The 14,335-nt window shown below is 36.5% G+C and overlaps 1 protein-coding gene across 1 annotated transcript in view; it reads left to right on the top strand.

Moving 5' to 3' along the window:
* Window positions 1-6,934, top strand: part of TAFA5 (TAFA chemokine like family member 5) — a gene marked incomplete at its 5' end in the record, with an annotated part of 293,171 nt that extends 286,237 nt beyond the window's left edge. Inside the window, one exon of the mRNA XM_083860063.1 lies at window positions 6,724-6,934. Coding sequence (XP_083716189.1) covers window positions 6,724-6,732 — 9 coding nt within the window. The 3' untranslated portion in view covers window positions 6,733-6,934. The remainder of the gene's footprint in view (window positions 1-6,723) is intronic.
* Window positions 6,935-14,335: the final 7,401 nt, after the last annotated feature.

The raw sequence follows: 14,335 nt of genomic DNA, 5'->3' as shown, positions 1-14,335 counted from the left end.
CGTGGTACTTAGTGCCATAGTCTGTTGACAAGGTGACAATATAGAGGCCTTGTCCAACCTAAATAAGTCTGTCATTCTGCCACCTCCATTGCTTCTCCTTAGCATATGCTCAGATGTCACAAAGCCAGCTTGTGTTACTATAAAATATATAATGATATACAGCTTAAGGCTGAGCTCTTCAACAAGGGTTACCTACATGGCCCAGGCCTAAATGTATTTCAGCTGGGTTACAACATGTAGTTCTAACATTTTCAGTCATTGTGAGGATTATCTAATTATAACAACAGATCCACTTCCTTCACTGCTATTGCTTGCAAAATAATAGGCAATTCAGAAGAAGAAAGGAATGTATGATCTGACCCAGTGTATTCCAAGATCTTGTAAGTAAAAAAAGGTAATATGAGACAAAAAGGGTTTTAACAGAAAAGGAAATTAATGATCATGATGATAGTCCTGGCAGATGGTCAGGGGAAGCTGAGAAGATAGGAGTAGAAGTGTTATTTAAGGGAAATGAGACTTTTTTGGGGTTTTTGAGACAGACCGATATTAAAATACTTATTGGGGGAAAAGTCTTTTGCAAAGAGTCTCAGATTTAGAATAAACACTTTATTCTGTGTCAGGTTTCAATAGTGGAAGTGAAAAGAAACAAACAATGGGTCTTAAAAGAAAAGGCATGTTCTTTTTGAGGTGCCTGATAATGGGATTCTGCTATATGTAATGCTACTTTGTTGGAGTGCAGCACAGGAAAATATACTTGCACATACACTACCTAATACATTAGACTTCTTTTTTATAAATATTCACCCAGAAGCACAGACAATAAATTTGTTCAATCTTATAACTCCTAGTTCTGCAGGTACTGTTTTTTGAACTCTGAAATTTTTCTTCCTATGACTAGCTCAGTGAGACAGAATACAGCATTAAGTAGAGCAGCTTTCATGTTTCTTTTTCCTATTCCTAATAGCTGCAGATACTTTAGAATTAAATTAACACGTCTTTTTATTTTCTGAAGACTAAGCAATTCAGTCTGTCTATATGAACAGTGTGGAGAAAAGGAGAGGAAGGGAGGGAAACAAAATAAATTTTCAGGAGGGACTATGGGAGTTCTCATGAATGAAACAGGTCATTGCTACTCCTTGGATCGTCACCAGAAATTTACATTTTTATTCCCATAAAGCAGGAGGTGTCTTGCAAAGCAGTGTAATGTTTTCCTAGGGTATTTTAATGCTTTTATATCTTTCTGTCTGCATCATATATGCTTAGTTGTTTAGGGACCTAGAACTGAGAGCCACAGAAGCAGGGGGGAAAGATATGCTGTTTATCCAACTTGCAGTCATTTGGTAAAAGGTTTGGAACTATTTCTGTTATGAGCAGATTTGTGAGTTGGAGACTGATTCAACCTGCATCCATCTCTGTGAATTTTCTTTGTGTAAAAGAACCCAAACAAAAAAAGCTGTTTGCACTGATGAGTGCTGTGCAGTATCCTCAGACTCACAGAGGCATAAGACTGTAGTTGAAAGTGTAAAACACACAATTAAATCAAGTAGTTCCACTTTTAAGTAACAGTGAAATATCTTTAATATGACCAATTACTTTGTGGGTATCCAGAAAATTTCCAGAAATCAGTTCTGAAAACATGACAGGTAGAATTGCCATCAAAGAGTGTCAACATGGCTGCAACAGGTAGTCATGTAAGAGCACTTGGCTACTGTAGCAAAAACCCCAACTATGGTGAACTCTTTATTCTAAAAACACAGAGTGAAAAAACAGATGAAACTGCTAAAGTTTTACCAAGCTTGACATGGAATTGTTGGTATTTATATGGATTCCATATAAAGTAAAAGGTCAAGACATACTTGAAACTCAATCCTAACTGAAAATATTTGCCACTTGCAGTAAGCCTGGCTCAACTTTCTAGTTGTGATGAGAAATTCAAACATTTTTGACACTCAGTTAAATCCTAGATACTACACTGAAAGAGAGGTTTTTGTGGAGGTTTCTTTTGGTGGAAAGCCTGTGTAAGTCAGCAAAGTGTCACATATTCTTACCTTCTCAAGGTGACTTTCATAACTTTTTTTTCCTTTGTTTTGACCATAAAAATGAAGAAACTGTGCCATTAGGGCACAGTTGGGGATAGACTGACCCTTATTCTACTCTCTCCAGAGCAACACAAATTAAGTGGACTGTGTTATAATTGCTCTAATAAGCCAAATATTCTCTGGACATATTCAAGCCAGCCAAGAACAACAGTAAGATGTATGTGATCATGTGAACTGTATTGCTTCTTATGTTTTGGATTATTAGCAGGAAAATTTATTTTCCTCTTGAGCAGATTCCTGTGGAATACACAGGGGCTTGGACTTCCACCATATAAACAGTCAGAAAACATAGAATAATATTTTAATCTCTAGTACTAGATGCCTGCTCAGTACCTCAAATTTGGTGAAACTCAAACTTACAGCCCAAATATTTGGCTCCTTCCAAAGGAAGCAGAAGGTGCTGTCTGAACTGCTGGGAAGAAATTCTGACTTCACTGGAGTCAGTGACAAAGACATGTGCATTGGTATCTAGAAATTATATGAGTTCTGTGTATGAATAGAAAAAATGTTCAATGTGATACTTATGCTGTCTTTCTTTAATTTGATGGTGCTACAAATTTTCTAAGTGAAGGGAAAAAAGAACCAAAACAATGTGAAACAAATTTACCAACCTTTGAAGCAGTTTTAAGTATTTATTTAATTTAGAATTATTATTGCAATCTGATGAGCCAAATAATGTTCTAAATATTACTGCCAAAAAGCCATCAAAAGCACAATTTTACGTTAAACTTGCCTGTTAGGAAAGTGGTACTTCTCATGTGTTTCAATTCACATTTCCAACTCTTAGAGAAGTGAAGATGGAGGTCAGCAGAACTGTCACCTTGGGCTTCTATGGAGTAGATTGCAGGCCTTTCAGTCTGACTTTGGTGCCAAAGAAGGTCATGGAGCAGATCATCTGGAGTGTCATCCTGTGGCACGTGCACAGGGGATCAGGCCCAGCCAGCATGGCTTTATTAAAGGCATTGACTTACTGGACCAACCTCGCCTAATGCCAAAGCTACCTACTCAGTAAATGAGGGAAAGGCTGTGGATGTTGTCTACCTGAACACTAGTAAAGCCTTTGACTCTGTTTTTTCCACAGCATTCTTCTGGTGAAATTAGCTGTTTTGATAGGTGCACCCTTCACTGGATAAAAAAGAAAAATACTGGATGGCTGAGCCCAGAAAATGATGGTGAACAGAATTAAATCTGGCTAGCAGACAGTTGCTAGTGGTGTTCCCCAGGGCTCAGTATTAGGGCCAGTTCTGCTTAATATCCCAATCAATGATCTGGACAAGGGCGTTGAGTGCACCCTCAGTCAGTTCACAAATGACACCCAGTTGGATGGAAGTGTTTATCTGCTGGAAGGTAGAAGGACTCTGCAGAGGGCTCTGGACAGACCGGATCGATGGGTTGAGGACAGGTATAGGAGGTTCTACAAAGTGAAGTGGTGAATCCTGCACTTGGGTCACAACAGCCCTACGTAGTGCTACAGGGTTGGGGAAGAGTGGATGGAAAACAACCCAGCAGAAAAGGACCTGAGAATGCTGGTCAACACAGCTGAACATGAGCCAGCTGTACCCAGGCAGCCAGAAAAGTCAATGGAATCCTGGCTTTTATCCACAATAGCATGGTCAGCAGGACCAGGTACTGATTTTTCCCCTGTACTCAGCACTGGTGAGGCCACACCTCAATTCCTGTGTTCAGTTTTGGGCCTCTCACTTACAAGAAAGACATTGAAGTGCTGGAGCATGTCCAGAGAAGGGCAAAAAAGCTTGGAAAGGGTCTGGAGCACAAGGTTTTTGAGGAGTGGCTGAAGGAGCCGAGGTTGTTTAGGCTGGAGAAAAGGAGAGTTAGGAGACACCTTATAACTCTGAAAGGAGGCTGTAACCAGAAGGGGGTCAGTCTGGTTTCCAAAGTAACAAGTGGCAGAATGAGTGGTATCACCCTCAAGTTGCACTGGGGAGGTTTATATTGGATATTAGTCAAAATTTCTTCACTAAAAGAGTTGTCAAGCCTTGGAAGATGCTACACAGGGAAGTGATTGAATCACCATCCTTGGAAGTATTTAAAAGATGTGTACATGTGGTCCTTATGGACATGATTCAGTGGTGGACTTGGCAGTGCTGGGGTAAACTTGATGGTCTTAAAAGTATTTTTCAACCTAACTGATTCTATGATTCTATTCTATGGATTGAACTATTACTATAAATAGTAAACAAGTCCTTTTTATTTTTTTTTAGGTATCCCTCTTTTCTCTTATTTGATCTGTCTGTTTTTCTGGGGAGTGATTAATTTACCTGTAATGAGGAACAAAAGGGAAAAAACAGGAGGTGGGAGGGTAGGTGTGCATTCTCTTCCTCTTCTCTGGACTCATCATCCTCTCTTTTACCTCTCTTTCCCTTTTATCTGTTATTCTTGTTACCTATCTTACTTCTTTTTCACATCTTCATTAGTAAGAGATGTTTATACTTCCCTGGCTACCCTATGCATTTTCCCCCCTTTCATTTCATTTTCTTCTGTCATTGTCCAAAGTTGTAAATTCACCTCCTGTTCTCTAATTTGTTCCTCTTCCTGTGATCACTTTATTTCAAATCTGCTCTATGCCCTTCTACAGCATTTTTAAAGTGCATAATTCTCTCCTCTCTCCTCATCTTTTTTTAAAGTGTTAATATCATATTCATGCAGCAGGGGTGTTCAAGGTGGAGACAGGGATAGCAAGGAAGGAAGGAAGCTTTTATCCCCATAAAATTACAAAGCAGCAGGTTATCTCTGAATATATGTCATTGTACCTGAATTCTCTCTTCTTCCTGGGACCAATATGTCAGAGAAGTATACTGTGGAAACACTGAACATACAGTCCATCAGCAGTTTACACTGTTGCTTTTAGCTGTGGGCCATTCTGGCATAATAAAGGAAAGATGGAGCTGTCAAACTAATTCTTAACACATAGCAGTTTACTTTCAGACCTAATAAACCATAAATTGTTTGCTTTGTGTCTTGCAACCTAAAAAGTATTACTACGTTAAGAGTTGTGTTCTTTTCTAATGGGAAGAAAAATAGGGGGCATAGCAGGAAGTTCAAGAAAGAGTTTAAAGGGGAAAGAGGGCAATTAATAGAAGCAAAACATTATTTCTCTTGCTGAAAGTATATTTAAGAAGGGGAATATATCACAATAATCAACCAGGTTTTTTGCCTTCAGCCTGTCTGAGGCCATGTGGTTTGGAGATCTGATCACTAGTCCGAAAAGGAAAGGCTGTTTGCAAGATTTCTGGGGTGTTTTTTCCTGGAAAAGGTGAGAGGACAAAAGCAGAAATCTATGACATACACTTTATGCCTTGTAAGGAAGTATTCATCTGTCTATCTGCCTCTCTCTCTCTCTTTCTTTCTTTCTACATACATATATATAGAGATCCATATGTTTCAAGCTGTCACTAAATTGATTTGGAGGCAGATTTTTCTTTCATATACTGCTCTGAAGATTAGGTTAAAAATGCAATATTTAATATATGGCTTAAACCAATTGAAATTAATTTTCTTATTTGTTTTGCTCTTTTACATTCACTGTTCAGTATTTTATGAAGTTTTGCATGGTATTTCCATCAGTAATAACAGTTCTGACTACTTGGAGACAGAACAATGTCAAAGCAGAAGATAGTGTTTTAAAAATCAAACAGCATTTTCTAACAATCATGCTTGCTTAATACACCCCACAACATTTTGGTGTATACAGAATCTGTGGAATTTTTAAACCATTTCTAAACTCATATTTTGGTGAGCATGAGTTACTGGCTCTTTGTTGTATAAATAAGTCATTATTTTATCATTTGTGTTTGTGCTGTCTTCCAGTACTCTTTATTTCTTTCATAGTGTGAAATTTGGTTCTGTTTCGCTTTCAAAATACTGCTTCCATTCGATTTTCTTTACAACAGGTTCATTGGGCAGTACTTTGCCTATTTTTATTATCTTGTGCTTACTTTGGGTTTTTTGAGGGGTTTTGGTTTGTCTTAGTTTTGGGGGGGGGTTTTGTTTGTTTTTTGTTCTTTTTTCCCTGGTGTGTAACTAAAACAATTTTCTGATTAAATTGACTATTAATAGCCATTATTTACATTAATTTGCACTTGTAATAGCATCACTAGAGGGCAGTATTGATTAAATTAGGCACACTCTAGTGCTCTTTGGAAACCTAACTGCAGAAAAGCCTCCAGTACAAACACCTTTGCATTCTTAATATATGGCTTTAAAGTCCATTTTTCATTACATCCTAAACATAAAAAGTAAAAGTAATCTTAATCACCACATATATTTGACGCTGTTATTTGTAACTTTAATGTGTGTAAAAGAACATTCTGTGATTTTTATCAGAAAAAATGTGCATGAAGTGTATTAGAAATTAAATGGCATTAAAGTTATTGTAAGTTATAACTTATTAGAAATAATTAATAAATAATAGCCTTTTTATAATAAAATATAGTGTTTTCATATGCTTTTTCTCAGGGAAAATGCTGTGCAAAATAAATATCTTCTAATTCATTAACTGTTTCTTTGAAAAATCTCAGTACAGTGTATTTTATGATAATGGACAACAAAGATAAGCAGAACTGTAAATTAAAACACTGACACATTTGTTCTTATCAATTTACAGGTCTCCTGACAAATGCAGCAACACAGAATCCTCGTAGGAGTGGTTTAGGCTCTCTGTGAGCTACTTAACTTAGTCAAGTTTCACTGCTGTTGATCATCATCTGTTATATGTCATCAACTCAACTGTCTGTTTCTCTGTATCTCATGAATGACAGCCTAATTCCTCTGCATTATGAGCTAAAGTTTGTTCTACCATTCTAAGGATCACTGGACTAAGGAATATAGAAAAAGAGATATGCTTGGGCATTAGCAATACAAAAAAGTTCATGGTTAACGTTTCATCTGCGTTATACACCACTGCTGGACTTGCTGTTACCTACATGTTTCAATCCGAAGAGTCTGCTACAATGAAGAGTATCATCCCAATCAGCCTTAGAGAAGACTGTTTTGCCTATGGGAGGACACTGAGGTGCAAAAGAGAAACTCTTCTTGTGCCCTAAACTGTCTGAATTGCTTTTATTTTCTTATACTTTCAGTATTTACAATAGACCAAAGAGCAAAATCTATTTTAAAGTGGACACAATCTTACTCTTAAGAGAGTTATGTCATTAAATTGAAGGAGGTCTCCACAAAGACATGATTCCAGCTTTCACAAAGCTGAAATGTTGTCCAGCAGGAGTCTTTATTGAAAGCTGAAGTAAAAACTAACTCAGAGACCTGCTCTTGAAATGCCATGTTCAAGAGAACATAACGGAGCACTGAGAGAAAATGACCTATGTTTGAAAAATTTGGACAGAAAGAACACAAACTGTCTACGCAGCACCTTTATTCCTCTGTACTTAGATTGACTTTCTCGTACTAAAATCATTTTCCGTTTTAACCAGTTAAACATGCCTCTTCTACAGTTCCATTTTTGATAGTTAAAGTTGGATAATACAGTATTTGCAAAGAGCATGTTTGGTCATCTGTGGCCTATGTCTCATCTGATACACCATTTAGCACCAGAAAGCAAATTAAAGAGAAAACAAAAGTAACACTTGTTTGAAAGAGATCATTAAATGTATTTTGAAAAGCCTAAAGTTATATATTTAACAGTTTTTATATGTTGTATATTTGTAGAAAATCCTATTTAACAATTAACGTGATAACTCTGACAGTCATGAAAAGTCGTTCAGAGTTAAGTTGTGTTTTATTACTTCAGTTGTCTCTGAAGTGACCAGTGTCGTTTGCTTTCTTCCATTGGGACATTCTGGATGTAAAGCATGACCAGAGAGGACTGTGTAGAAAAAGCAAAGAATAATGTTGTTTATATTACATAAATGCATTCAACCATTGCACTGTTGGAAGGCATTTTTTATTTTTATTTTATTTTTATTTTTTTGTCTTTATGTACTGATAAAAATAGAGTGTAAAATATTTTACTCATTGCTCTTCATAGCAAGGTTTTTCTTCCTTCCTTCCTTCCTTCCTTCCTTCCTTCCTTCCTTCCTTCCTTCCTTCCTTCCTTCCTTCCTTCCTTCCTTCCTTCCTTCCTTCCTTCCTTCCTTCCTTCCTTCCTTCCTTCCTTCCTTCCTTCCTTCCTTCCTTTCCTTCCTTTCCTTCTCGTCCTTCCTTCCTTCCTTCCTTCCTTCCTTCCTTCCTTCCTTCCTTCCTTCCTTCCTGTAAGGATCAGTTTGAAGCCTGTTCCTTGATCCCATTTTCAGTGTTTTACCTCATTGTTAGAAAGCCCACTTTTTCAGCATTATTGGTTAGTGAAAATTTAGCAAAGACAGCATAGACAAGGGAGAAATTATTATAAAACAGAAACAAAACCTTGTTCTTTTTACTGTACCTTTTGGCATACAAGTTTGGTACATATTGGTATGATACAATCAACAAGGGAGCTTAATTTCTTCCTGGAAAATGTATTATGGTTTCAATTATACTACCTAATACTCCAATTAACTTTTAGTGTTATGCTAGTTCTATTCTACTAAAGAAAAATATATAGAGATTATTCAAGTGACCATAGATGAAAGGTACAAAAATGAAAAGTTGATTAAGAATTTTTTTAAAGCCTACTCAAAACCTGAGGCTTATATAATGCAGAGGTTGCAGGAAAATATGAACTATGGATCATTTTGTCTTCAAGTAAAACAAATATATACAAAATTCTTATTTAATCATAGGATTTTGACCAGTATCAAAGTAGCAATTAAAGCCCAGCCACTTGTAAAGTGTTATGGACTGACTGCACTATAAATGACCAATGTCAGGTTTAAAATGTCATGCAATAAATGATGGTAAATACAATTACTGTACATGTAGACCTCAAGAGCCAGATCCCTCACTCTACCAACTCTCTGTTTTGATTTATTTTAAAGGGAGCTTCGTAGCCTTATTTAGTAAACACTGAAAAAATGAAAGATGTTACATCATTTTTGTTGCTTTACAGTATTCAGTTTTGTGTTGGTTCAGCTAAATTATGAAAAATAAAGAAAATCCTTTTATAAGTGAGACTTGTTCCCTGAGCATGACGTCACCAAAGGGATTTCACCAGATAAGTAAGGTGGGAGCACAGAGAGGAAGACGGAACTGGAAATTGAGGACATGAACTATGTTTTGAAGTTTTACTCTCCCATTTTCAAGTCTTGGGTACCTTAATTTTGGTGTGCTCAATTAAGATCATATTAAGGTCATTTATTCTCTGGAAAGTGGATCCTCTAAGAACAAGTGAATCTAAGAATGGACATCTGAAGTATTTACATCTAAAATCACACAGTCCAATCAGTTCTGAATATGCAACCTTATGTCTTTGTTTTCTAATTATTTAAAATACTCAAAAAAGGGTAGATGTTCATCGTTATAAGGTCTACTCTGGGTAAGAACTATCAAAGAAAAAAGATTCTGAGTACTCTTCAGAGGCGCATTCTCATTTCTGAATCTCTTGTGTACAACAGACACTTCAAGGCACTTAAAATGTGTTTTGTGCTTTTCCGTCCTCCCCCAGAATGTATAGTTTTAAACAAACAAAATATACGGCTGCCTTTGTCACTGTGAATTACTACTCTAAGAACAGTGGTGAAATGTTTCTCTCTCAGGAACAATATGTTTTCAGAATATTGTGAACTTTAATTTTACAAAACTAAGTTACTTTAAAAAAATTTGTTTGTTTCTGAAAGTATTTTATGTGCCTCTTCCAAAGCAGAATTTGAAACACAGAGGGTAATGTCTTATTTGAATGCTATTAAATATCCATCATTTCTCAGATTGCACACAAGTAACTTCTTCAAAACACACTTGAAAAGAAACAGAATAATACATAAAAACACATAATGGGCTAACAAAAACAACCTCCAGAAATGCAGTAAACCTTTAAAAATTTTTTGAAAAAAGCTTTTATGTAGCTTTCTGCTAGCCCAGGCAACAACACATTTAATACTGTTTTTAATATCTTGGGTGTCAAATGGAGCAAACATTAGCACACTATAGCAATCAATGTGACACATGATTCACCAATTTCATAATTATGCTTTTAGCCTTTTTTTTTTTTTTTTTTTTTTTTTTTTTTGCCAATTCATTTCTTCTTAGCAGAAACTCAGGTTTTATGTGGTATTCTCAATCATTGACTTGTTTACTGAAATTGTACACATGTGCTGTTGCATAAATCTTTAACCCAGGCAGTTACTATCTCATATAGCCTACTCATCACAATCCTGATTACTAATTAGAGTTTCCAGAAGAAAATAAACAATTCAACACTGTGTCTGAAAAGCCTCTATTGCTGTGAGGAACAGCTGAACAAGAAGGTGGTAAATGATTGGTTGACAGAAAAATCACAACACTGATTGCCTGGGCAAATGAACTAGTGGAAAGGAAAAATGAACAAGCCAGCAGTGGATCTAGCACAAGGAGGCAAAAAAACACCCAAACTCCAAAATAAACCAAACACCAACCCATTCCCCCACCCAAAAGCCCCCAAAACAAACAAAACAAAAAACAAAACAAAACAAAACAAAAAGCCCACCAAACAAGTACACACACACACACACACACAAAACCCCAAACCAAACCAAAACTGAAGTATTTATTATACTTAATCAGGGGAGAAAACCATACCCAGAACCAGCTCTTTCATCACATAAGCCTACATATAAGCAGTACTTTTCCAATTTAAAAAAATATGTAAGTTTACCTCTTAAACATCTTTGTATGATATGTATCTATAATCACATATACATGAGTAACAAACAAAATAGTCGTGCCAACGAATGGCTTGAGTACGTTTTTCTGACATCACAGAATTGTTCCAACGTTGAAGTAATGAATTGCTCACACTGGGCTTAAGCAAATAAAAATGGACAGAAATCACAATATTCTACTTCTGCTTTCAGACTGGGGCTTGAGAAGAGAAAAGAGGTCAAGAAAGAAACTGAAGAAAAAAACAACCAAGACCAGAGAAAAAGAAAATTCTTCATTTCAGAGTATTTAGTGTTTAATAAGTGCTTTTTAGTATTCAGTACATGCTAAGGGAGTCAAAAGGAGTATTATTTGAAGCAGGGAAATAAGAAAGGAAACATTATTTTAACTGCAGAGATGAGAATTTTGCTGATAATGTGGTTGCCTTCTTTTGAGATATAAATCCCATTAAACTTAGGGACCCATGGGTAATATATAAAAGGTAATTCTGTCATTGATTAAAAATAAACTAAAAAATGGAAACTAAACTAAAAAGTGGAAATGACAATAAGGCAGAATAGATAGTGACTAATAATGAGCCATTCTGTGGGAGGATTGACACAAGTTCCTATACTGCTTTTGACTATGAATGAAATATGAATCGCACAGTTTGTTAATATCAGTAAATTATACAGATTAGTGAAGATATGGGAGGCAAATGAAGATATTCAGAGACAAAATGGATCACCAAAAAGTAGCAGAAAATGGAGAACTGAAAACTGGGAGTGTCAATTTATCAGTTTTTACATGATCAAAGTAAATGTGGCTTTGATAATGTCAAAGTTTTGGAAATACGTGAAAAACTACTTCTGCTCTTGAAATAGATACTAATGTCCATTTCAAGCTACTCAGTGCCTAGGTCAGGTCACTGGTTTCATATGGTAATCCTATGTCAGTTATGCCTTTTCAGAGCTCCAACAAGCCATTGGAGGACCCTTACAATATATATATGTAGTCACAAAGCACAGTATGCTCATGGCACTGGTGTCCTCCATGTCTGGCTTGGACGGACCATCCCCACAATTTTCTAGGTTTGATGGTGCCAATATCATGCTAGTGAAAGTGACACTGAAACACTGTATTGTGCTGCAGTGATGCAAAAAACCCTGTGCAAATGAACAAAATTGATTTACATATAATCAAAAGCCAATTTTTCTAAAAGTATTAATAAATAGCATGCAACTAACAGCAACAGTAAAAAAACCAAAACCACATAACGACTGTTTATGTGAAAAAGAAAACAAACAAACAAACCTCACACCAAAATCTAGACTGAAAAAAAGAAAATTTCTGCAAAGATCTTTGTTGAGAAGTAGAAGCTCCAAAGCTATTTACATTAAGAGTATAGGGTCTGACATAACAGAAGGAACAATTTTAGCATGTGTAGAAAGCAGTTTACACTATCTAAGGAGCTTGAGCACAACCTCAAAACCACTGTGACCAAATGTCTGTCTTCCTTCACTGCACTGGCAGAAGCTGATGTACACATTTCTATGTATCCAAGAAGGGAGACAGGTGCCTTAGTATGGGTTCTCACACAGGCATAACAATGCAGGCAGAGGCTATAATGACATGAAAGCTTGACATCAGCTGTCAAGCAGATTTTTTTACTGAGTTGTCAAGGTGCTAACAAAAGGTGGGTAGTAGAAGCCTGATGTGTTTGTTAATGTCTTTGTACATTAACAGCCTGGCTGTTAATGTACAAACACATTGCACAAACCAGCTCACAAAGCCCCAGTGGCAGTAAAGAGGGCCTTCCCATCACAACAACTAAAGCAAGTGCAAGGGTCATATATTTCATCCTGTATATGCAGACAATATCCAAATATTTAGATGAAAATTAATGTGGCTCCTTCTGTGTACACTGTCCATTCACTTCTACAAAGACGTATTTAAGCAGCCTCCAGAACAGAAGTTCAACATGGACTGCAACTTTAAAACATATAAGCCTAAATGACATGCTATTAGCAAACTAAGTATATTGGTGCTTGAAGATAATTATGTTTAATATGACACAACTTACAATTTCTGCCTCAATGAATCCATGAAACACTTGGTTTTCTCTACAGACAGAGTTGTTTCTTCTCAGAATATTGAAGAGAGCAACGTGAGAGTGATAATGTAACTTTCAGCTCATGCAAGACAAATCAAATGAGGGTGAGCTCTGGAGGAGCAGAAATTCTAGCTAAGTAAATAACAATGACCTCACTGTGCACAGGAAACACTCTGGAAAATGACACAGACAGTTCTTAAGAAGAGGAAATAGCCACACCTTGTTCTTGAAACAGAGGCTCTTCCAGGAGCCTACATGTGTTGCTGTAGAGCTTCTTCCAAACCAGGAACACATGAAAACTGTGTAAACACAAAGATAAATACAGCAAGTTAGAGGGGAAAGTTATTGTGAAATTTTTACATTTAATTGCATATATCAGGTTCGTATTTCCTGTACTTCATTACTTGTTCTTCATGGATTAAACAAATCTTACTGGAAGAAATCTTTGTCACTAACTCCATGGGAAGGCCATTTTGTATTATTTAGATAGGGCAACTGCAGTGTCTTCAGGCAGTTTGACAAACTCAGCAAGATTCCTCTCCTCTCCTTTTTCTCCCATTTTTTGCACCCTGCTGCAATGGTTACCAGCAGTCCCAAAGGAATTAAGCTTGATCATCCTGATTTGGCTGCCGGTGTGGGTTTGGCAATGCAGTGCAGTACCAGCTAAAAACCCAGTTCATGATACTGCCTCAAGCTGAGCATGTCAGGTGCAAATTGGCCCTCAGTTTGCTACTCTTGAGGGGATTTTGTAGAGGCTGCATAATATGAAACAACTGCAATTTGAATAGCTTTCTGAGATGAACAGGAATGAAAGATTTTTTCTCTCTCCAGTTAAAAAAAGAAAATTTTGCTTTTTCAGAAGTCTTTTATCATTCTTTTTCTGTATTGTGAAGAATTAGAAATACAAAGTCTAGATAGATGCACAGTAAAGCTTGACTTTCTCCTTACTTGTAAAGATGTCTTGGTCTGGAAACAAGACAATCAGCTTGTTAAACACCTATTTACATCCAACAGTATCCTTCTATGCTCCAAAACCAGTTCTCAGTTATTAATATAAGTTTAGGCATTATCTTAAAAAATAATAACTGAGACGTTTCCTAAGTTTAAACATTTAGTCACAGTGAAATAATTCAGAAGTTTGTGTCTAATGATGCCACCTGGTGACACCTGTCATAATGATAGCTAACTTTGTCTGTTATTTTTCCAAACACAATATAAATGCTATAAAGTGGCTTCATCAGATAATCAATGCTCAAAAGAAGTACTGCCATCTACAAGGAGGAGTATCTTCCTGAGTCCTCTAATGTTATTAATGAGAGAGATATGTGTTTGAGGACAGTCCTGCTTTCACTGTGCCTTAAAAAACTTCCTTACAATGAGGCACACCTCTTAGAAGGGCATG

Source organism: Zosterops lateralis, assembly GCF_965231275.1.
Source record: "Zosterops lateralis genome assembly, chromosome: 4".
Classification (NCBI taxonomy): Eukaryota; Metazoa; Chordata; class Aves; order Passeriformes; family Zosteropidae; genus Zosterops; species Zosterops lateralis.
This window is presented reverse-complemented; position numbering and strand designations above follow the sequence as displayed.